The sequence below is a fragment of the Humulus lupulus genome, chromosome 4 (genome assembly GCF_963169125.1).
Source record: "Humulus lupulus chromosome 4, drHumLupu1.1, whole genome shotgun sequence".
NCBI lineage: Eukaryota > Viridiplantae > Streptophyta > Magnoliopsida > Rosales > Cannabaceae > Humulus > Humulus lupulus.
Window position 1 is genome coordinate 139,923,407 of NC_084796.1, and position 24,510 is coordinate 139,947,916.

At 36.6% G+C, this 24,510-nt stretch overlaps 1 protein-coding gene across 1 annotated transcript; it reads left to right on the top strand.

The window, feature by feature from the left end:
• Window positions 1-21,719: 21,719 nt before the first annotated feature.
• On the top strand, window positions 21,720-23,408 carry LOC133829198 (uncharacterized). Its single transcript, XM_062259062.1, has 2 exons — window positions 21,720-22,803; window positions 22,882-23,408. The coding sequence occupies exons 1-2, from the start codon at window positions 22,327-22,329 to the stop codon at window positions 23,209-23,211; spliced, it is 807 nt and encodes a 268-aa protein (XP_062115046.1). The 5' UTR covers window positions 21,720-22,326; the 3' UTR covers window positions 23,212-23,408.
• The last annotated feature ends 1,102 nt before the right edge of the window (window positions 23,409-24,510 follow it).

The following is a 24,510-nucleotide window of genomic DNA, read 5'->3' on the forward strand; positions in this document are numbered from 1 at the left end:
CAGTGAGGTTCCCCTAACGTAACAGTTGAATGTTATATACGACCAGCCAGGTCGTATACTCTGGATATTTGGAGAAGATCTTATGCAATTATGATCATATCCGAGATTATCTCCCATGATTCCTGAATATCCGATTAATTAGGAAAGAATATATGTAACTAATTCGTGTAACCCTCCTTGAACCTATAAATAAAGAGAAATAGCTCAAGGAAGGGACTTTTTGGCTGATTTAAGTTTACGCTTTAGAAGAGAATTAGGGCTATTATCTGGCGATTGTATTATTCATCTCTCTCAGGTCTGTGAAACTCAGAGAACCCTAGTTCTTTGATCACTCCTTTGAGAACTGATATCAATAATAGCTTAAGTGGACGTAGGTCATTTCCAGTTCTTGGGGCCGAACCACTATAATTTTGTGTGTCATTTATTGTTTTTTCCATTAGATCCATTTCAACACCTTACATCACATCAAGCATTTGACTCCGTGTCAGTTGACCAATTCGAGGGTCAACAACCCTTCTAACCCCCCAAAACCGACCCCCTCTCTCTCTCAATCACTCTCATCTATTTTTTGAAAACTCTCTAAAGTTTTCTCTCCATTTTCAACCTCAAGAACACTAAGAAGGCTTGGAAGCTAAGCTTTGGTCTAGGAAGGGTTTCCCTAAGGTAAAGTTTAAAAAAACTAGACTTTTGTAAAGTTTTAACCATAGATTTTTCAATAGCTAATTGTATATATTGTTGGGGGAGTTGGTTAAGGTATTGAAAGAGTTTTAAAGGGCTCAAAGCTAGTAGGAACATCAAAACCTAGAGCAAGAACAACAAGAGGTAAAAAGTTTACTCTTTATGGTTGTTATTGTATGGTTTTTATTTTTAAGCATTATTTTATATATTTAATGCTTAAAGTTTCTTATTGGTGATGTAATAAGGCTATGGTAGTTTCTTATAATTTTTATGATGCTTGTGTTTTGATTTTTGAAAATAGGAACCAAAATCCCTATGGGTTTTGGTGAGAACCCTAAAACAAAATACAAGTTTTGAGCTGTGACTTCCAAGGGGTCAAGCATCCACTGTATATTAATTTTGTAAAATTTAATTATATTGTGATGTTTTTGAGATTGAGTACATAAAATTGAGCTTTTGAAACACTAAAAAATGTTTAAAAATGAGTGAGTTATGCTATTTCAAAGTTTAGGTAAAAAACTGTTTTTTTTTCCGTATTCTTAATTTCGGGACCAAGTTTGGACAGCCATTGTATAGGGAAAATGAACCTAGTTTTTCCTAAAATTTGGTAGACATAATCTTGGCATAACCTAGTATTTCACTATAAAATGTGGTAATAAAATCCTGAACAGTTTGAATGTTATTAAGTGCCAAATTTGGAAAAATTAAGGACTTGAAAATAAAGTCATTTTTACCTCATTGTTGGAAAATAATTTCACCAATAAAAAATGCTCTTTTTGACCTAAGATTTTACAAAGACCTAAATGACATACAAAAAATTAAATGGGGAAATTTTGGTAACAATTGAGTAAGTAAATTTCAATTTATGACCTAACAAAGTATGTAGTTAAAAATGTGAAAAAATAGGGTTTTCACACTTAGTGCAAAAATGAGATTTTGGAACTTAAGGTAAAAAGTAAAATTTTGCTTATTTCAAGATAAAAACTTGGCAAATCTTGAAAACATATTTTGACTTAAAATATCACTTTAAATTTAGTGAGAATTATTTTTATTAATGAATTTTTATTTTTTCAAAAAATAAAAGAATTAATTTATTAATAAGTTAATAAATTAAAAGAGGGTTTAAAACAATATATTTTGAGAAAATAATTAAGCGAATTATTTTTCTAGTAAGTAAACTTGATTAATTGACTTCGGAAAAATTAACTAGTCAAGATGGGAAAAATGTTAACGGTTTTCCTAATTAAGATAAATTAGGCAATTTTCTTAAAATAATTTTTAGAGATTAAAACCTTAAGAAAAATAAAAGGAAAATTAAGAGTTTATTTCTTGAAAAATAATTAAGGAATTTAATTAGTATTTTTTAGATATAACACCGGCTAAAATCTTCTATATATTTAACCGACTTGTTGAAAGTACGTGTTAATAGCAATACTTTTAAAGAATAAGATTTTTAGCGGATTGTGGGAAAAATACTATTGTGATACCCGAGCCTAGGTATCGAGACCATATGATAGGTCTCCCTGAGACTTAGGGTTTAGTCTCAAATATTTTTGTATGAATTTTCTTAAATGGGTTTAAAACCAAATAAGGATCTTTAATCCTTACAAATGATTTTAAAAATGACCAAACTGCCCAAAATAATAATAATGAATTATGAGTGCCATAATTAATCCGAGTATACTGTATGGATAACTACAGTATTGGGTAAGCGTAACTGGACTGTACATTGGAGGGTGAAATCCTGCTGAGAGCTAAGGACTCCAAGTAAGTCAACTTCTATTGTGTGGCGACAACATGAAACGACTATTGTATTGTATGTTAGTATAGAGACACATGCACATATATACACTGTCATAGAAAGTTTGCTTAGAGATGTTAGTCTAGTTGGTGTTGATTCAGAAAATATGACCGGTTGACATTTGTCATATTCTAGTTGGTTGATCCCCGTAACACTACTTGATTTTGTTTATGTCTTGTTCATTACCGCGATGAGTTTCCAAGAGGTGAGGATTGCTAGTTTAAACCTAGGGGCTCCAAAATGAATGGGACCTAGGGGCCATCATGCTTACTTAATCAGTGAACGGTTAGAGCCCAAGCAAGTGCTCTGATAAGTTATTCCTGGATAGTAGCCGTGAATATTTTCCATTCAGTGAGAGTGCCTAGAGATACTAGGGGTTGCCAAGTTTGAGTGAGGCTGAACACCCTAGGGGAAACTGCTCACCAGCACCACTGATTAACATAGAAGTCTCTGTAAAACCGTGTAACTTCGATTACACTTTTGATTAAGTAATGATTCCCTAGGTAACTTGATGGTTACCCTTGTGAGGGATTTACTCTTGGATAAGTAGTGATGCCCTAGGTAACGCGATAGTTACCCTTGATGGGGATATTTATTGGCTAGATCTTAGTGTTGATACTCGATTCTCTCTTACAGATTAGCATTTATGCTGGAGGGCGTGTTACGCCCGAATTGTTGGAAATTGTCGAGCGTTGGTCTAGAATTATATTGTGATATATTATATCTGCTTGCTCTAGGATATTCTGAGTACAGGAATTTATCTGTTTGTATGAAATAATTTGTCATTGGTTATCAGGCTTGACCGTAAGTTTGCCAGGACGCTTTTGCATTTTTGAAATTGATTGTGTAGGGTCTGGATGGATCCGGAACCCTAATTCTCTGCATGCTTTTGTTTTAAAGTTGAACTTACTAAGTGTTTTCACTTACCTAGTTGTTTCCTGTTGTAGGTAAGAACAAGGGCAAGGCAAAGCAGTGAGCGCTGGAGTCTACCTTGCGAATGTACATGTGGATCGACCTTTTGGGAAGCCGCTTTATTTTTGGAAATGTTGTGTTATTTTCATAAACTAGGCCCATTCTACTCTTTATAAAATATGTTTGTATTAAATGTTAAGTATGGCCATACGACTTTTAAAAAGTTTTTTTATATGGGTTTTTGAGACATTTGGTTAAATGAAGATATTTATATTTCCGCATTATCGAGTCTTAAAAATCCGGGTCATTACAAGAAGTGTGTGGGCACTTAGAGAATAAATGATAGTTTATTTGTGATTCTATTTGATGTATTCAACACATGAGATCAAGAGAATAGACCTAAGAATTGGTTCTTTATCTTTTCAGGGAGAGGTAGAAAAATATTGTTCTATTTTTCACAGAGCGAATGACTGAGATAAATTATTGTCTGTATATTTTCTGATAAGCCTTACTTAAATAAAAAATATTTAATTTAAAAAATAAATCTGTAACCAACTTACAATTTATAGTTTAATTAATTAATTATCTTATTAATGAAAATATCCAAAAACTGATTTTTTGAATTATCTATTAATTAATTAATTAAATAAATAAAATTGAAAAATCTGTCCCTGAAAAATATGTAGTACACGCCACACACAATCCATGGACTGTGTATTGTCGTGTACCACCCTTATTTTTAAGGATATTTGATTTTTCTATTTTTATTTAATTATTTATTCAAACTACTTTATAAAATAAAAATCAAACAACCTGATAATTAATTCAAATTTGAATTAAATATCTTTTTTACTAATTATTTGAATAAATATCAATTTTTTAAATTCAAATCCAATTTGAACTTGTTAGATTATTATTTCCCACATATTTAATTAATTCTACCAATTTATTAAATCCAATATAATTTTGAAAATAAATATTTAATTTATTATAATTTCAAAAATTAGAATTAATTAATTATTTAATTAAATTTCGAAAATTAATTTAATTATTTAATATAATTTTGAAAATTACATTATAATTAAATATTAATTAATTATAACTAATATGTAATTAATTAATTAATCACTATTATCATATAATTGCATATTTGGCCTGAAGAACAAATTTCTTCTTAAATATGTCTTTCAACTATTTTTCCCTTTATATCAACTCTTACATTGGATAGTGTTGATAGAGCCGCTGTTGGGACCAATGGACCTATAATTTCAAACTCTAATAAATTTGAGATTATTAATTAAACTCTTTAATTGAATAATCTTAATTTATTAATCTCATGATTACTCCACTATAAATATGAGACTACACTCTTGTAATTACAGACATTTCATTTAATGAGTACTTTATAATGATAAAGCGTCCATTGATATAATCATTGCATACACATTAACCCTCTTATTATGGTTCATAATTAATCGGGAATAAAATTACCGTTTTACCCTTTTAATTATCTCTTGTTTCCTTAAGTACCATTGACTTTACTAGTGAAGGTTAATTCCTAATTGAATTATGAATTTGAGCTCAATAACCTTTCAGTCCAAAACTTAACCCTTAAGAGAACCACTATTCAATCTCTTGCGAGAAGGCATAGATTACATATCTGTATACTATGTCCCCAACCATTTACATTAATGAGTTCCAAAAACAAAATTTTCTAGCCTGATCATTATGACATACCCTAACGAGTGAATCAAATAACTCATATAACATAAACATGAGTTCATAGTAACTTCAAGATTAAGATCTATTTGTATATGATCATCAGTTGATATATTTAATTAATACTTCGAAACAATATTTAACTAAGTATTAATAAGTTATCTGGTCTAGTTCTATATATTCTCTAATATATAAAGTACCCCTACTAAAGTGTCCTACTACACTAGTGATCCGGATCTAAATCTCATGTATTCATAATACTAATGGGCTGTACTTGCAGTAATTAATCTAAAGATTCCATAAATTTATTTTACTGCGAACTATTCAAGTTCATTTATCTCAAACACAATCCTCCTGTACTAATACGTGTTTGAGATCACATATATGAACTTAGGAATTTTTCTGATATTTACATAATATTATCACAGAATAATATAGTCCATAAAATATATGCATAACAATTTCAATTTATTTATTTATTTCATAAAACAATGTCTACTACATATGCTTTCAGGGCACAATTCCCAACAATCACAAGTCAGGAAAAAACGACAAAGTATTGAAAAAAGACCGATGAGCACAAAAAGATAGGTCTAGGACCTATAGGGAAGTCGACCAGGCCTAAACCTCGAGGGGTGGTCGGCCTGGCCCTAGCCCCTAGGGGTGGTCGACCTAACCCCAACCCTTGGGGGTGGTCGGCATGACATTCTTAAGAGCCACATGGGTGGTCGACCCTCCCTATTCTTCATAGGGTGGTCGGCCTAAACTCCCAAATACACTTCACTGTATAAAGTTCACACTCGTTCAAGCTGAGATCTACAGACCTAGTACTCAGAGGATCAATAGGTCTAGTACCCAGAGGGTCTTCAGGCCTAGCACCCAAGCTCTAAAGGGTCATCGGGCCTAGCACCTAAGTCTCATGGACCAACTGAAACTTAACATTTTCCTAGAGGTTTCAATCGTGCATCGTCTACCACAATCCAGAGAAATATTGAGAAGACCCACAATCTCATAATCATGGGGAGGTGGACACATCTCCACTACCCAATAATTGTGTACCAACCTGCGATCCCAGTTTTACTAATTATGTAACAACCCCTGGGTACTCTAAATAAATGACCCATGGCTTCATTGAAGGGAATCTAACGAATATTTTGGGAAAAAACTCTGGGCAAATTAATAATAACGAGTGAATACTTTAGTTCATCCTTGTAATTGTCTATCATGTGATTCAATACCAAAGACTAAGTTGATTAGGTTATTATTATTCATCAGAACAGGGTTGAACCACTATACAATTTTTGTGTGTTTATTTAAGATATTTGACTCTGTCGTATATTATATTCATTTCGTTCAAAAGGTGTCGTATACTGTACATACAATCGTTGGCCAATTTCACAGGTCAACAACGTGGAACTTACTAACATTCTCACAAGAGGTTTTGTAAATGGATCCGCTAAGTTCTCATTTGTCTTAACATGTGGGATTGATATGATTCTATCTTGAATCAATTGTCTCATATATTCATGTCTTATACTTATATGTCTAGACTTCCATTGTACACACTATTATATGCTCTAGCAAGAGTAGCTTGACTATCACCATGTTTTGAAATTTTTGATACCATATCTGCGGTAAAAGGGATATCCAACATGAGATCGCTAAGCCACTTCGCCTCTTTGCTGGCTATCGTTAGAGCTATAAACCCCGCTTCCATGGTTGAGTTTGATATACAAGTTTGTTTCTTGGAACCCCAAGAGATAACATCTCCTCCAAGAGTAAACACCCAACCTGTGGTGGAGAGATTGTGTCCCACTCCTGATATTCAACTAGCGTTGGATTATCCTTCAAGTATCCTAGGCAAATTTGAATGGTTAAGACTATATTCTTTGGTACTCTTAAGGTAACCAAGAATCCTTTCAATAGCCGTCCAATGCTTGATACTTGGATTACTAGTAAACCTACTAAGTTTGCATATGTAATGTTTGCTCTAGTACAATGAGCGGCGTACATTAGACTCCTATTGCACTTGCATATTCTAATTGAGCAACCACTCTTCCTCCATTCATTTCAAACTTCATGTTTGATGGTGTATTTGCCTCTTTGATTTTAAGATGACTAATTTTTTCAAGAACTTTCTCGACACAATGGGTTTGACTCAATAAAAAAACCCCACTATTTTTTCTAACTAGAATGGTATCAACCTCTCCAAGTTCCTTCATCTTGAAGTTAAAAGATAGAAACCTCTTTGTTTCTAAAGTTCCTCTCATATCATTATTCAAAATCAACATATAATCTACATAAAGACACACTTATATGACATAGTCATCACAAGTCTTAGAGTATAAGCATTTATCCGCATTGTTGTGTCTAAATTCATTAGAAACAATGACTTTATCAAACTTCTCATGCCATTGTTTTGGAGCTTGTTTCAAACTATATATTGATTTGACAAGTCTACACACTTTATGTTCTTTTTCTTGAAGAACAAAACCCTCTGGTTGTTCCATATAGATTTTCATTTAAGAATGTCATTTTGACATCTATTTGATGAACAAAAATGTTATATATAGATAATAAGACAAATAACAATCTAATAGTACTACCAGTACATATGTGTCAAAGTAATCTATTCATTCTTTTTCCTCACTACAAAAAAAAGAGAAAATAATCTCATTGCATTTGCACATTTTAAAAAAACGCTATAAAACAACACTAAAAAAAAGAGCGCGTTCTGAAATAATAAAAGCGCCTAACGAAATTTTAACACTTTGTTTTTAGGACAACCCCGCCATAATTAATTAGAGTTTCCTCTTCACTTCCATGTACCCCAACTCTTACCTGATTGTGCCTCTCTTCCGCCTTCTCCCTCACTAAACCTCTTCAACCATCTCTCTCAAGCTCATCCCTCCGTATCTCTATCATGCTATCATCCATTGTATTTCTCTTGGCATTCTTCTATTCACAACATGTATTAGTTTTTTCATTTTAGGTTATGTAGTTTTTTTTATGTCTTTTGATTTATAATTCAAATCTAACTTTAGCTTTCTTTAAGATTGGTGAAGATCTCTAATCTTTCTTTCCATTTGAAATTTAAGTCATAGGGATTTTTCACGATTTTTCATATCATTTTTTTTTCTTTATGTTAGCACTTGGGTTTTCTAATGATTTTTTCTTCCGCTTATCTACAGGTGCATTTAGTTTTTACTTTCATTCATTTTTTTAATGGTTAGTGATATTGAAATCTGAGTTTTTTCCAGTGTTGATACGAAATTATTGGGCAAACTTATTTTTATCGTTTTGGTTCTTTTATCTGTCATTTTTAGGGTATTTTTCATGAGAGATTTATAATTTAATCTTGAAGTTTATTGTTGGCCATTTGGATGTTCTATTTAGATTGTTAGTTGCTTATCTTGTTTGCAGAATGCAGTCTACGTGTTTGTAGAAATGTCTCCTAACTTGTCAAATAAAGAAACAAAGGTACTTTATATTTTACATATTAGTGATCATGGAAGCACTTGTCTAGCTTATGATGAATATTTATTCTTAAAGTATTGTACAAGTTAAATTATATCACATTCAAATAGTATGTGAATATGATTAAAATGAATAAACAAATCAACAAAAACATAGGAAGAAATAACACTTCTTATTTTGACAAGTTGAATTGTATTACATTCACATTCAATAAAATGTATTGTACAAGTTAAATTATATCACATTCACTTTTGTGTTGTTCCTCATTAAAAGTTTCTTATTTTCATATGGCATAATATATTTTTTGATGGTTTAAATGAACTACTAATCATTTTTTTTTTATATATATATATATTTTTTTGGCAAGAAAGGAAATTTAGCTGATTTTTTGTGATAAAAAATTTCCCCTTTTTTTCCTTTGTCATCTTTGATTGGTTTAGTTCTGTTTTCTTTTTTGGGTTTTGAGGCAAAGTGTTATATTTTTGTCATGGTAGTTACTACAGTTGATTTGATAATAAAGCATCCCTGGTTTAATCTTTGGTTTTTTGTAGTTGTGACAAATAGTTTATGTATGGATTGAATATAGTGCACAGTCCAAATTATTTCTATTTAAATCAATTATCTTAGATAGTCTCATAAACAATATGGATACTAGAAAGAGGAGGGTCACTTTCATTGTCTATTATTGGTTCGTTGTTTATTGAATACAATTTAGTGTGCCTCTTCTCTTTAGTCTCATCCGTGTCTCTTGGATGTCAATAGCACACAGGTAATAATTATTTCTAATAATGCTTTGTTTCCTTAACCAACGAGATTATGTTTAGAATGTAGTATCTCCTATGATTTGATTTCTTTTAAAAGCCCCCATGTAAAACTCAAAAGAAAGAAAACAAAATTTCCTTGTACATTGCATACTTTAGACTGCTAGGAGCAATTGGATATTTCAATTGTGCTCTGTCTATTCTTACTTGTTGATTAGATATTGTAATATCTGTCTTTGCATTTTAAGGGTATTTTGGTAATCTGACTTGGGTCAGGGTATTATGGTAAATTGTATGATATTATGTGTTTAATTGTATGGAGGGCTTGGATACCTGACGGTAATGAAGTATTCTCTTGCAAATCGGCCTTTTGGAGGTTAAGTTATGTTGAGTTGGGTTCTGTTCGGGAGTGGGGAAAGTCTTTGTGGAAAAGTGTCTCTTCCTCGAGAGTTAAAGTGTTTGGTTGGTTGGTTTTCAACGATAAACTAAATGTTCATGACAAATTGCAAAGAAGAAGACCCTACCATTGTTTGTCCCCTGCTTGGTGTGTTTGTTGTAAGCAGGCAGGGGAATCTACTAGTCATTTATTCTTGGAGTGTCATTTTTCAAGAGAAGTGTGGGGAAAAGTCTTAGCTGAGTTTGGTATTCTTTGGTGTATGCCCTCTAACTGTTCTCAATTGTTTCTCACTAAGTTAGGGGGCAGCAAGCGAGTTTCACGCCTCTGGCAAACTACTGTGTTGGCAACTTTTTGGGCTTTATGGCTTGAGAGAAATAACAGACTATTTGAAGATATTTCTAATTCTGTAGAGACTATTTGGGATAAGATAAAATTTTGGGTGGCTACTTGGGTGTATAGAAACAATGTTTTGAGGGGTTACCTTCTGTGACTTTATTAGAGATTGGGGCAACTTCTGGATTTAATTTCTGGGGGTGAGGTTAGTTGTGGTTTTTTGGCTATTTTGTTGTTTTATTTGTAACCACGGTATTCCTCCGCCATAAGTGAGGGTTTTCAACTATTTGAGTAGAGGTCAGCTTTTTGATCTTTGTTTCTTTTTCAAAAAAAAAAAAAAAGTGTTTAATTGTATGAACTATGATATGCATGAGTTATGATGTATGCTTATTTTATGTGTACTGTCAAGCAATCTACACATTAGTTTCTTCAAGTGTTAGAGGCCAAAGTATAATAGAAGTTGTGTATTGGGGACCAAAGTAGAATTATGAGTTTTATGATAGAAAGCATAACTATCAAAAGTTAAAACTATTAGTTTTGGTTGGAAATTACAATAAATGTCTTAAGTTATAATTAAGGATGAATTTGAGGTTGGGGACAGAAATGTTAATTGGTTTTTCACGAATTAAGCTAGATTGAAAAATTAAGTAATAAAGGGAATAGGTTTAGATGTCGTACGTAATTTTTAGACATTTTGAGTTAGCGATATATGAAAGGAAAATAGACCAAAGAACAAATCTCTCGTTCTTGATCTGAATCTTGAAGCCTAAAATGATGGTAGAGATTTTCAATTTGAGTTATTGAAGGGCTAGGAGATCTCTTAGACGACAAGGATCTGAGTTTTTATGGCTGGAGTTTTGTCTATAAGTGTTCAAACTTTACTGTTTAAAGTTTTTTTGTCACATCTAGGTTTTGAAGTTTCGAGATTGTTATAATTATTTATGGGATTTTGAAGGTTTAGTATATGTTTAGGATTGATTATATATGAGTTTCAAGGGTTAAAAACATGCTAGGTTGACTGATTTGGTGAATTGGGGTTGAAACTTTGCGATTTGGGGTTTAACTTAGGTTTAAAATCGCATCTACGATTGTTTTATTCGGGGACTAGCACAACTGCATCCAGCCTTGGCGCGACTGCGCTACCTGGTTAGTTAGCTCTGGTGCTCTGTGAGCGTGATCACGCCCAAGCACTGGCGCGACCACGCTAGCTGCCCAGAAATGCATATTTTTGGGGTTTTGATGCACCCATTTGATACAATTGGAATCTTTTTCGATTGGGGAAAATTGCAGTAGAGTTTTAAGACCTTCTTAAGAATATTTTGAGTATGAGTTATCTTTAAGAGAGACATGGGTGTATTCTTAACATGGTTTTTGGTTTGGCTTGAGTTTTAAGCTTTCGATGTTATATGATATGATAGGCTCTGTAACGCCCTACTACCTTAGAGCCGTTACTTAGTGAGTTTAAATTAGAAATCGTGCTTTTGACTGACTCTAAGTGGTTTCTAAAACCAAAAGTGTGGATAAATCAGAATTTAAGGCTGTACTCTTTGAAAATGTTTAACTTCATTAAAACGTTAAATATAAAGCATCTGGGATCCCAAAATAAGGTTTACAAAATATTTACAACTCAAAAATAGGTTCACACTTGATCAGTTATCAAAAGAATGATTTAATACAGCCATATACAAAATGCCCCCAACCAAAGCAGTCGGGCAGGCCGAACATGTACGCGCCGCTCCCACGCTCTCCATACTCATGGCCGGTTGACTGACTCCTTGCTTTTACCTGCCACACGGAGCACCCGTGAGCCGAAGCCCAGCAAGAAAACCCAAATAACACATAACATATACAAATAATATCGCTGGCATAATTCACTGATAAATAAGAAAATCATCAATTTAAACAAGCACGGCCATGCCGCCCCAGAGGCCTTACCAAAGCTTGGGGTCTCGGTCATTACCGTAGGATAACTCATGTATCCCTTGGGTCCCACCCTCGCTTTAGCATCCCATGTGCTGAGCGTTGCTTCCGGCCCCACTGCCGTACCCGGCCCTTGCCGCTCTCGGCCTTGCCGTTCATTCAATTACAATCACACATATCATACATTATGAAATAACCATTCAAACATACAATAGTTTATCTAAGATTACACATTTGCACACAATACAAACTAGGGCCGTGCCCAACAATCACACAGTGGGGCCATGCCCTAAACTCGGGTGTTACGGTTTTCTTACCTTTAGATTCAGTAGCCTTGATCAACCGGACTCCTTGAGCACGATCCTACCCGAGCCCTAGCGCTTACCTAAGCAAAATCCACAAGTCAAAGTCATCACCAATCCTCAAGTCCAAAACCTAGTCTCGGGACTAATCCCAAGCCCTCGGGAAGTCCTAGATCCCCAAAACAAAGTGGCGGAATCGAGCCCCGAACCCTAGGTCAAAATCCCTTCACAAAAGCCCAAAAATCCCCTCTGTGAACAGTGCAGCGCTACAGCGCTCAAAAGGTAGCGCTGTAGCGCTACAAGCAGAACCAGCCACACCAGACAGGGGCTAGCGCTACAGCGCCCCCTGCCTAGCGCTGTAGCGCTAGTTGCAGCACAGAAAAACCAAAAATCGCATCTTGCGATTTTCTTCCCCCATTTCGAACCCAAACTTGTCCAACTCTTTCCCAAGCCCAAAAACAAACATATATACACCACACACTCATCCCAAGCACCCCAAGAACTCAATCCCAAGCTCAAGCAACCCACAACTCAAAATCTAACCCAATGAACCCCAAAACCAGAAAAATCAATCAAACAACAAGGATAGGGTCTTAGAAATCATACCGTGGGTGGAATTTCGACCTTGAACTGAACCCTAGACCTCCTTGACTTGCACCTTCACAACCTTGACCTGTTTTCCCCAAAAACCCCATCCATTTAGCTCAAAAACACAGTTCAAAACCAGCAAAACCCTAAAACCGAAAACCTCAAGAACTTACCTCAATCTCAGATTTGATCTTGCTAATCCCTTGCAAATCCACAAACCTAGCTTACCACTGAGCTTCACTTCAAGAAAATCAAAGAAGAAGGGTGGGAGAACCACAAACCAAATCTTCCAAGCCAACCCTTCAGCTTTCCCTCTCTTCCTTTTCTCTTCTTTCTTTCTTTCTTTCAGCTTATAATTTTCTCTACTAAATCCACTAAGTATAAAGGCCTTCTTTATTTTATCTCTTGCAAGCCTAATGACCAAAATACCCTTTCTTACAAATTCTAAGCCTTTATGTCCATAAAGGGCATTTTAGTCATAATACCCAAATTCCCACTAATTCCTCAAGTGTTCCTAATTATTCCCGTTCGCTACCCAATGCCTAATAAATCACCAAATACATTCCCAAATTCTCGATTAACTCCCCAGGCTTAACCCAAGCCTGGTACAGGTTCCCGCTTTGACTTTCCGCTAACCCGCTCGTTCTAGGATCGTCTCGAGTCATAGATCACAGGTATCAACATAAACATGCCCAACATGGCCAAATTACAAATATGCTCAATCAGGTCTACATGCATATTAATTCTCATAATCATGCACCACAATTAATCACATAATCATAAACGTGCACTAAATCATAATCATGCATAAAACCCACTAAGACCCACACAGAATTCCATTATGCCCTCCAGGCACGCTATCTCAGGCCCTAAGCCTTAATACCGAATTTGGGGTCGTTACAGGCTCGCTAAGGATACTTGAAGGGACACGTTAATGTGTGTGGAGCGATACTGGACCTGAGGTAAGAAGAGTGGACACATGCACGCAGGATATATGCTTGACTTAAGTGTGGTAACTTTGTATGATATATTAGTATTACAGATTATGTTATAATCTATACTATGAGTTATGTTAGGAATTTTGTTACGAATTATATTGTGAACTATGTTATGAATTATGTTAAAAACTATGGTATGATGCATGTTATAAATTATGTTAGGAGCTATGTTATAAATGATGCATGTTGTGTGTGATTGAAATATGTAAGAATATGTTGTATGTATGCGTGTCATGCTTACGATATAAAAATGCATGCTTACATTACGAAAAATGCATGCTTATGTTAATTCGTGCTCGGTTGCACAACTAACTAGAGCAGCACTGGTTTACAGCTGGAATGCCACTGATAATACTTGTTATGGATTGAATATGCTATGCTAGGATAGATTATTTTATGCTATGTTTACGCTACACTATGGTTTGGTTGATAGATTACATTATACTATAGTTATGTTAATGGCAATATGATTGATTTTTGAACTTTATGTGATAAGATATCGACTAGGAGTTGTTTATGTTTTAGGTTGTGAAGATATGAGTTAGTTTATGTTTACGTTTATGTTTTATGTCTTATACTGTTGGGCTTTGGGGATATTTTCCTATATAACTCTTCTTGCTGGGAGTTAGCTCACGAGTACTCTGTATTACAAGTAAAGGCATAAGCATAGTGATGAGGCAATGAGTTGGAGCAGGCTCGGTCAGAAGTGTGCATGTCGTGATCAGTTGACCTGGGGGTCAAAGAGGTTGCTATGTATGCATTGTTTTAAAAGTCTTTAAGTCATGGTTATATGTTAAGTTATAATAACTTGTATTTTATCTACGATATGCATGTGAGGAAACAATTTATTTTAAATAACGGGATCTCGAGTTACATATTTTGTAAAAGATATTTAATTCAAGTTTGTTTTCGAATGGGTTTCAATAAATGTTTTGTAGTAAATTATTTAATTTATGTCGAGTCGTTACATTTTGTATCAGATAAAATAGTTTAAAGTTCTTGTACACCATCACGATATGCACATGAAGACTGAGAAGATTCGACTCATTGCACTGTAAGTTTTATTTCTTAAGTTTGTTGTTTTCTTTAGTGTTTTTTTTATGCTTTGTCGCTGCTAGACAACACAGATTTAGTTAGGGTAGACTCAAAAAGTTGTATGTTTTTATGATGTTTTGGGATTGGTGTGATTGGAAGCCACAAGTGATAAATATTGGGTATTGTGATTATGGAATAGGGTTGAGTGGCATTGCGTTAATGCGTTATGCTGCGTTTATTACGTCGCGCTATGATTAGTGCGTCACGTTACATTCAACACTCCGCACTATGTTTAACCCATCACGCTATGTGTTATTTTTTAGCATGATCGTGATGGTTTGATGTTTTATTAGACATATGTTGTATCAATTAGTGAGATGAGAAGTTATGTTCTGTAGTTGAGATGATATAGTTAAGCTATAATTCAAAATGAGGTAAGTATAGAAAGTATGGTGTCGAAATGACGTGTTGTCATGAGGTGGTTTTGGTAGCAAGTGTATGTAAGTGGTTAGACTTTAAAAGATTGTTCTACGGATAAAGATTTCATTTGTTTATGAGATTAAGTTTGATTATGTACATGAGGAATGATAACAAAAAGGTATTAGGCTACCAGTTTGGTTGTTATTGAGTGAAGGGCCTAAGGTGATTCAGTATGGTAGACGAGGATAGGCGATAAGAAAAGACTTGTTACAGTAGTTCATTGTCTTTGGCTTGGGAGTTAGTAAAAGCCAACTTGTAAGAATTTAATGGATAAAATTTGTCAGGTGACGTTAAGAGGAGGTTAGGCGTGTGTATTTGTGTGTTGAAGCCATTAGGTCCCCCGTTGACCGAAATTGTTTGAGGATGGGTGTAATCCTTTATCACCCTACACTTATGGTGTGCTTTAGCATGTGTGTTATATATGATTTTTCATGTATGCTTATTGATGTTGTACTGCTAGCTTTTGTGCAGTTAGTTGTAGATTCTTTTGTATGCCTGATTTTTGGTTGTCAACAATTTATGAAGTCATGCTATGTTCGGTTTAGCATGTATTGGTTAAGAAGAGTTTTCCAAGGAGGCAGAGAAGGCGATTAGTCAGATTTTGCGACCTAAGGACAATGGGGGTGTTTTTCTGATGCTGAAGAACTGCTAGCACTCAAGATGAGAGGTGGATCATCTATGACAAGTTACTCCTCAAGTGGGGGTAGAGCACGACCGAAATGCCCTTGATATTATCTTGGCCATATAGACTATTGAATGTCACTCGTTACGATTTTAGATTCAATGATCTCCAACGATAAAGAAGTCAAGTTGTTGGGAGACGAGGGATTGGTTGGCTAGATGAAAACTATGAACTAGTGACACAAAGACTAGTCGATAGAAGAAGGAAATCCTAATCGCGCTTATGATGGGCATAGATGTTTTATTTATAAAGGATTTTGGTTCACACTGTGATGCGACACAGAAAGCAGATGGGAAGCCAACAAGTACTTGGTATAAACTTTTTCACATGGAGTTAAGATGTATTATTTAGCAAGCTCAGAGCTTTAGTTGGAAGGTTTCCAAAAGAAGTTGGATGAACTCATCGAGCAGGACTGCCAGAGCTGGTTGACTTAAGACAGGCAGCGAGCCAAGAATCATAAAGTAGTTGGTGACAATAAGGAACAAAGTTATAGATTAAGTTTAGCTTCGTAAAAGAAGCTAAAACTAGGATGTTGGAAGAAGGATGGAGTGGAAAAAGATTTCACTTTTAAAGGAATATGATACAGATTTATGAGAACAGAGACAACCCAAAAATTCATTGACGATCAAGCAAAGATCAGATGTAATGGGAGGCAGTGGAAAGAATCCCAAAATGATGGTAAATCTTTATAGTGAGAAGGTTCACATGGTGAAAAGCAAGACTACCAACCAGCGTATGATGAAATTAAGTATGAAAGAGGATCAAACACTGCTATTTTAAAAAGGATATAAGAACAAGGTAGAAGTTGAAAACTATAAAGAACGTCAGATATAGAGTTAGATTGATAAAGATTATACTTGGAGAATACACGACGAAAGTTTACCTACTATAAGCTCATCAATAAGGACAATTTATGTATGGACGAACGTTGTGAGTTTTTAAAAGGAAATTGGGCATATGGTATCTTGAAAGAAAGGGTAAGAATGACAAGAAAGGGCAAAACACTCATTACAAGGAAGACGACAGACAACCACATGCGAATAAAATGGACTAGACGAGGACAACGGTTGATTGACACTAGAGGAGAGATCACTACATAAAGCACAATTCAATAGCTTACTACATGACACGATTGATACGGCCACATGTAGATTGCCAAAGATTGGAGGCGTTAATTTTTCTTACATGGCATGACAGAGGCTACAAACATATGGAGTTCATGAAATCATGAAGATCACACTTCTGACGACAAATATGAGGAGCACATATAACTAGAAGGACCAAACAAGAACAGAGAAGCATGCAACATGAACACAAAAGTAATGGACAGAGTTTTAGGAAGATGAATTATGGATTAAGACTGCAGTGATTGCACCTGTTTAGGAAGAATTTGAGGCATTAGAAATATGCACAGGCTATGACAGAGTGAAAGGAACTATGATTACAAGAAAGGACATATGTGTAAGTAAACCATGTTATATGAATGAACATATTTTGGAAACAATTTATACTTGGATGGTAATGACCTTCAAGACCAACTATCTCGACATTAAAGCCTGTAGTTTATTGATTTGATGGATGACAGTGCGCATTTCCAATGCGCGAAGATATTCTATCGTTGTAAAGGAGGAAAACCCAGTGAGGGGAAAATTTCATTTTTAAGTAACAGGTAGGGATGTTAAGACTCAGGGAAGTATGAAAGTAAGATCAACATGGAAGAGGTGTAAGGATTTTTTGAAGAATTCAGATAACAAGATTCGTTAGTGATAGGAATGGATTGATTTGTGGAATAATGTGAGTTATTTTGTAAAAGATGATCGTTATGGATTGATCTCAGAATTGGGAAGCATAAGAAGATTTGATAGCTTTATGGATTGCATTCTTGAATAAGATATGAAAAAGGTTAAGACTATTTTCTCGAATTGTAGAAAATTTTAGAAGTCAATGGCTATAAAGTTAAGGGCGGCTTAGACCCTTGTTTTTAGACGAAAAGGATAAGTGAAGGATATCCCGCGTTCTAAGAAACATGATATGGATTCCATTTTGGATTGTACCGGAATTTAACATATGTATGAGTTTTAGGCTACTGTTGTAGCTAATAAGTGATAAAATTTGGACACACATCTTAAGCATTGTAGTAAAGGAGGAAGTGACCCACTTATTCAATAGGATACATCAAAAGCAAGGATTTCAGAAGGGTCATAAGTGAATGACTTTTTCTCAGGGTTAATAGAAAGCCAGATACATGGATAAAAGTACTTGTAAGATTACAGTTGAAATGATAGAATAAAGGATTGAGAAGATGATTAAGTGCTGCTCTTAGTGTCTCTAAGGGAAGCTATTATAAGAGCTAGATGAATGGCAGTTAAGATGGAACCTACAGAAATTTGTACTAGATGTATGTTGCACGATTGCATGATCTAATTGTTAAAGGAAGTGAAATTAAGAGGATAAACATTGCATAATAACAAGGATCCTAGACAAATATGAATGTATGAAGTATATATGTAAATGTTATGAATACTAAGAAGCTGTAAAGAAAACTTCATGGATTATGAAATCGGAAATATGAAGAAGAACCAATATGGATGGGTTACTACTAGAACATACATAAAAGTGATAGGAATATCAAGTGGCAAATAAATTGAAAATTTAGTAAAGAATAAGTGATACAGCAGTGTCAGGGGGTCGCTGCATGTTTTCCCATGTCAGGCTTGTTGCCTGCACGAACTCGACACCACGACTTGAAGGAACAACAACTTTGTCAGATGGCTGCTTGTGGTCCATGGTCGATGTGCATGACACTTGAAACTTCCTTCCAAGCCTCGAGGGCAATCCATTTTGGTCTAGAGAGCTAGATGAAAATGAGATCGGGAGGACTATGAAAAATTGCCTCGGGACGTAGCACACTTGAATACATTCATCTTTGGAGGCGGATCACAACATACTGGGAATGGCTTACCTTTCGGTGACTCTAGGTGGGCTCTGGGCTTTATTAAATTCATGCAGAGCTTAATTACTTCTCTAGTGACTGTCACTAACAAATTACATCAGATCCCTTAAACATAGGGATTTTACAACAATAAACATGTTCACACATAACTTACGAGCTTAGGCATTTGACCCACACACCTTCGAGACCGTTCACCCATCGCGAGCTCATCACCTTAGTTCGCCTTTGTTGTCGACAAATAATGTTGATGAGACCATCCTCTTCGAGCTCACAATACTCGATCTCAAATCGTCTTGTCTGAGGGCATGAAATGAATCAAGAAATTTATACAAGTGTTTAACCATTGTCATTGTGAGTTTCGAGCCTAACTTATAACCTCGGAATACCTTCGAGCTAACCTATCTCGACGTTGTCGCATTTACTGCTCAACGAGACTGTTTCTGACTTGCTGATCACATAACGACTATGCTTGTTTCGACCTAACACCTTACGACCTTGAGTTTCGAGATCAAGATTTCCATTCTCGAAATTAGGGTGTAACATTTTGCCCCCTCAAAAGTATCAGTTCGAATCCTATGAGAATGAAACTTTTGAACTACTACCTTCGAAAGTCGGGCCACCTACTATACTCGAGTGTGGAAACACGTCAACCAAGGATTGCGCAGTCAGAGTACTTGAGTACCTTTTACATCTGCCCACGTCTTTTTGTATCTCCTTTTTTGCTGCCAACATTATATTCGTACCCCATCCATTAGATCGAATTCTAAATCAAGCCAAAGGCGCAGATCAGTTTGACCCTTGATATCCTCTGGGGTTTATAAATACACCCATTTTGTCTTCTTCCTTTTTACTTTTACGTTCCAGTTTTCAAAGAAAGAAAAACCCAGAGTCGAAAAACTTTCTTTTCCTCTTTGCATGTTCTCCAAACCGAAGAAAAAAAGCAACCTTGGCAGTTTCGACTCCGTGAGATCTTTCTTGCAACCACTCCTACAGTCGTCAATTTCACTATATCTGCAAGCTTCAGTGTGTAAGTTTCTTGTTCTCGACTCTTATGTTTTCATGTCTTCATGCATTTCTATATTTTCCATTCCCGTATGAATGTATGTTGTAGTTAGTAGTTTTTTAGCAATGTTGTTTAGCACAAACTTTCGATTCACAGTCTTTGACAACATACTTCTGAAACCCAGATGTAGTGTAAAAAAATGCTAACATTTTTTTTTAGGTTATGGGTAGTGTATCGTGTAAGCCAAGAAATGGGGTTTTGAATTAGGGTTTTGAATTGCACCAATCCAAAAATTATCACCTTTTTGGGTAACCGCAAACTTTACCCCTGAAAATCTGAGATTCTCAAAATGAATCCACACTTTCCCACTCTCGCGTTAAGTACAAACTCGAAGCCTGAACTTTACAATAGTTCGGGGTTCCACTTCGAATTCGATTTGTCCTTTTGAGACCCTCGGTGTCGATTGAGCTTACTCCGTGAGCTCGGGCTTTCGAGCCCGAATCACTAAAGTTGTATTATGATTTCTTGTATGCCTAGCCCTCACCCTTTTCTTTCTTGCTAGATGTCGCAGAACTCTGAGAATCAGTGGGGGTCAGTGATTGCAATTCCTAACTCTCCATCAACTCCTAGTCTAGAGCCTCCCTTCACTCAGAACCAGCGATTGATATGCGAGCACATTTTGAGGTGCGAACAAGAGGACATCCGAGACCATTTTTGACGTCAGATTGACGAGGTCGAGGAAAGAAAACGGAAGAGACTCCAGGTCGCGATCTATCCAAATCCAAACCCCGAGATCAGGTCTATCCCGCTTGATCCTCAACTCAAAGTCACCGTTGCTTACGAGCCTGGTGTTCTTGCCTTCTCGCTGATGGAGGACTCTTCAAACCGCCCTTCCACCTCGCAAGTTGCGTCCATTCCTACCTCCAGGGAGGAATTCTTTGAGGCCGAGCATTATTGGAGCTCGGTCACCTCAATAGACCAAGTCTGCGATTCTCGCCTGCCACAGCCTGAAACTCTCCGACGCACTGATGTGTCAGCCTGTGACCCCAAGCGAGCGGATATGCTACGCCCCAGGTGATGGCAATCTCGAAAGTAAGATCAAACTCGCGGCCTGGAGTCGCGAGCATATGAAGGCAGGGGCCCTACTTCCCTTGAAATTCTTTTTTAGGGATTTTTTGGATTTTGTTGGGCTCGCCCCATTCCATCTCCAGACCAACTCTTATAGGGTTCTCTCTGCCCTCAGATCGTTATATCATGAGCTGAAGTGGGAAAGACCCTCACCAAAAGAGATTCTTTATCTTTTTTGTTTGAAAAGCAACCCCTCCCGAGCTCGGGGAGGAGATGACTTCTACTACTTGTTGAGCTATCCGAAGGAGACGAAGATTTTTGAGGATATGCCAAACCATCCTCCAAACTTCAAGCTGGCCCTTTTCTGGACGAATGGCCTCGCTCCTTCCAAATTCTGTTCATTCCAACAAATCCGTAAGTATTCATTCCTATTTCTTTCTTGTTCGTTCAATTGATTAAGCTTGGGATAATAACACACCCATTTCTCCAGTCAACTATTAGCTTACCACAGCCTCAGATTCCATGGTAGGTCCTGCTCCAACTGCCATATGGTCGGTGCTCCCTATCTTATCTTCTTCACAAAGAAAAGCTCCGAGCCTGTGGCCACTTGATGCAAGATTAGTCGACAGATGATGTCGCCTATCGCAAGTACTTGAAGTGGTAGAACGTACCTCTTCCCACTAAAATACTTCCTCCGAGACAGAGGTCTTCGAGCTCACGAGCCCGTCCCTCTGTGGCTCACCGTCACGACAAACACACCTCGGGAAATGAAGCCCAAAACGAGGCCTCGAGCTCAAGTGGTGGAGGTAAAATAATACTTAGCTCGGCCATGTGGTCTCTTCTATGCTTAAGCACAAGCCCGATACTCTGATCCTATTCTTGGATTCCAGAGATAACTTTCATGTTTGGTCCTGGGTAGATCATAGGGTACATAGGTTCGATAGTTGGTTAGGCAGATTCCAAACTATGTACAGTATAAACGAATTTTGGGATGGGGTTGCTGTTCAATATGGGACCAACAACTATAGAGACCTTTCGAGGCTGTCACCTACGTATAGGGAAGGAACTCCCCCAGCCTCCTCTGAAGATAGGGGGATTACTTGGTCGTCAAGCACAAGCTCGGGAGAGGGTTCCAGTTAGGTTTCTTTTGATTTTAGCCTTGTTTATTTTGTAGTTTAAGCTCGTTCACTAATGTGTAAATTGTGCATGTGTAGGCAACATGGAGTTCGATCTTGATAACGTGCTTAGCCGCCGCTCGGGAGCTAAGCAAAGCAAGCGTCCGAGGGCGTCGCAGAGAGCGGGCAGCCCTTCCAAAATCCTGAAGACATCCGAGGAAACTCCTCTTGCCTCGGGCGCCCATGGCCTAAGCCTACCTACTGATCCAAACCCCAAGGTCAGAGTATCCATTGAAGTTTTGCTCCCCCCACCTCCTCCTGCCATTCAAACTTCTCAACAGACTGCTCCACCTCCAAAGAAGTTGGTTCCCACTTGGGAACGCTTGTTGTCAATTTCGACCTATTCCCCTGAGTATGTGATCGACAATGCCGCGGGGAAACACTGGGCCAGTCTGGGCTCAAATTTATTGTCCCGAGTTGGCCAAAGTTTCAGCAACCTTGGCGCCCCTCAATGGAAATTCCTCACCTCTTGTCGAGACAACAACACCCTTTATGACAAGGGTAGCGAGCTCCTCACCTCGGTAATTCTTTTTACTCTGTCATGTTGCCTGTTTGGATTTATTATGTATGTGTTCTAACCCATTTTTGTTTGTGTACAGGCCGTTGCCGCATTTGCTCAGCTTAAATACAAGTTGAACAACGAAGTCCACTCGAGCTTATCCTATGCTCAGGAGGCGAAGACCCTCCAGATAAAGCTCACAGACGAGCTTAAGGCCACGGAGTCTGAGCTTAAGTCAAAGCTAGAGGCTAAGGATTCTGAAATCAGGAAGAGGGACTCCAAAATCAAGGAGCTTGAAGAGCTGAATGCCAAGCTCGAGGAGGAGAAGAAGGCCACCTTCGATATAATCGAGGGTGAGAAGGCTCGCCTTCTTGAGGAGTTTAAGCGGAAGAAAGATCATGCTATTGATATGGCCATGTACCGTATCTAGGCCAACAATGCTGATCTCGATACTAGCTTTCTGGACACTCTCGAAGATGAGTTCTTTGAGAGGTGGCAGGCTCAGCTGGACGAGGAGGATGCCAAGGAGGAGGTCGAAAAGATGGCGAAGAAGCCTGATGCTGCTAAGGAGGACGCACCTGCTTTATAAAAGCGAGGTCATGGGTTGCGTCCCATTAAGTTTTTTGTAATACCTTTTTTATTTTATGCCCTTGGGGCAAAGACAATTTATAGCTCGTTTTAAGGCTATTTTATGTTTGTTTAAGTAGTAATTTCAATCTTTTATATATACGATTTTCTTGCTCGAAAACCTTTATACATTTGATTTGACATTCAACTTTTACTTTAATATTTTTGCTTTACATTTCTGGGTCGAAATATTTCAAGCATCTTATATTAAAGGTTTGCTTTTATGTTTGTTTATTCGTACAAACACACTTGTTGGATTTAAGTTCGAGTTTCAATGCGTTCATGCACAGTTTACCCGATATATAATGTCTAACCTCATTATTTGTCAAGGTCGGACCTTACTTTCACCATGCACTCGAAAGTACTTATATGGCATGTAAGATTAGTAGTTTAGTTATATCTTGCCTTTCTAGTCACTTTTCCTCTTCCTCGAGTAGCCCCCCAAGGTTGTGAGGTCGAAACTATCTTTTTGGAAAAAAATTCCATCCTCGGACTTGATTGAGCTTGAAGTAGGTTTATTGACATTCAAACTTTCCGTCGATTAGTTTTAGCTGGTTTGTTCCAAACTTATTTAGCTCGTGTCTAGTTTGTAATCCATACACTTATACTTTTTATGATCTGGTTACATCCAGACCATCTTAGCTCACGCATCTAGTTATATCCAGACACTTATACTTTTTATGATCTGGTTACATCCAGACCATCTTAGCTCGCACATCTAGTTATATCCAGACACTTATACTTTTTATGATCTGGTTACATCCAGACCATCTTAGCTCACGCATCTAGTTATATCCAGACACTTATACTTTTTATGATCTAGTTACATCCAAACCATCTTAGCTCGCGCATCTAGTTATATCCAGACACTTATACTTTTTATGATCTAGTTACATCCAGACCATCTTAGCTCGTGCATCTAGTTATATCCAGATACTTATATTTTTTTTGATCTGGTTACATCCAGACCATCTTAGCTCGCGTACACACTTATAACTCATATGTCGGGTTAATAATCCATACATTTTTATTAGTTTGCGTGTATACTTAAAAAAAATTTATATGTCGGGTTAATGATCCAGACATTTTATTCTATGTTATT

Excerpts from the sequence above, each read along its gene's own strand:
- LOC133829198 (XM_062259062.1), top strand. The coding sequence starts at position 22,327 with ATGGAGTTCGATCTTGATAACGTGCTTAGCCGCCGCTCGGGAGCTAAG. Across the intron at positions 22,804-22,881 it reads GTAGCGAGCTCCTCACCTCG|GCCGTTGCCGCATTTGCTCA; the intron begins GTAATTCTTTTT and ends GTTTGTGTACAG.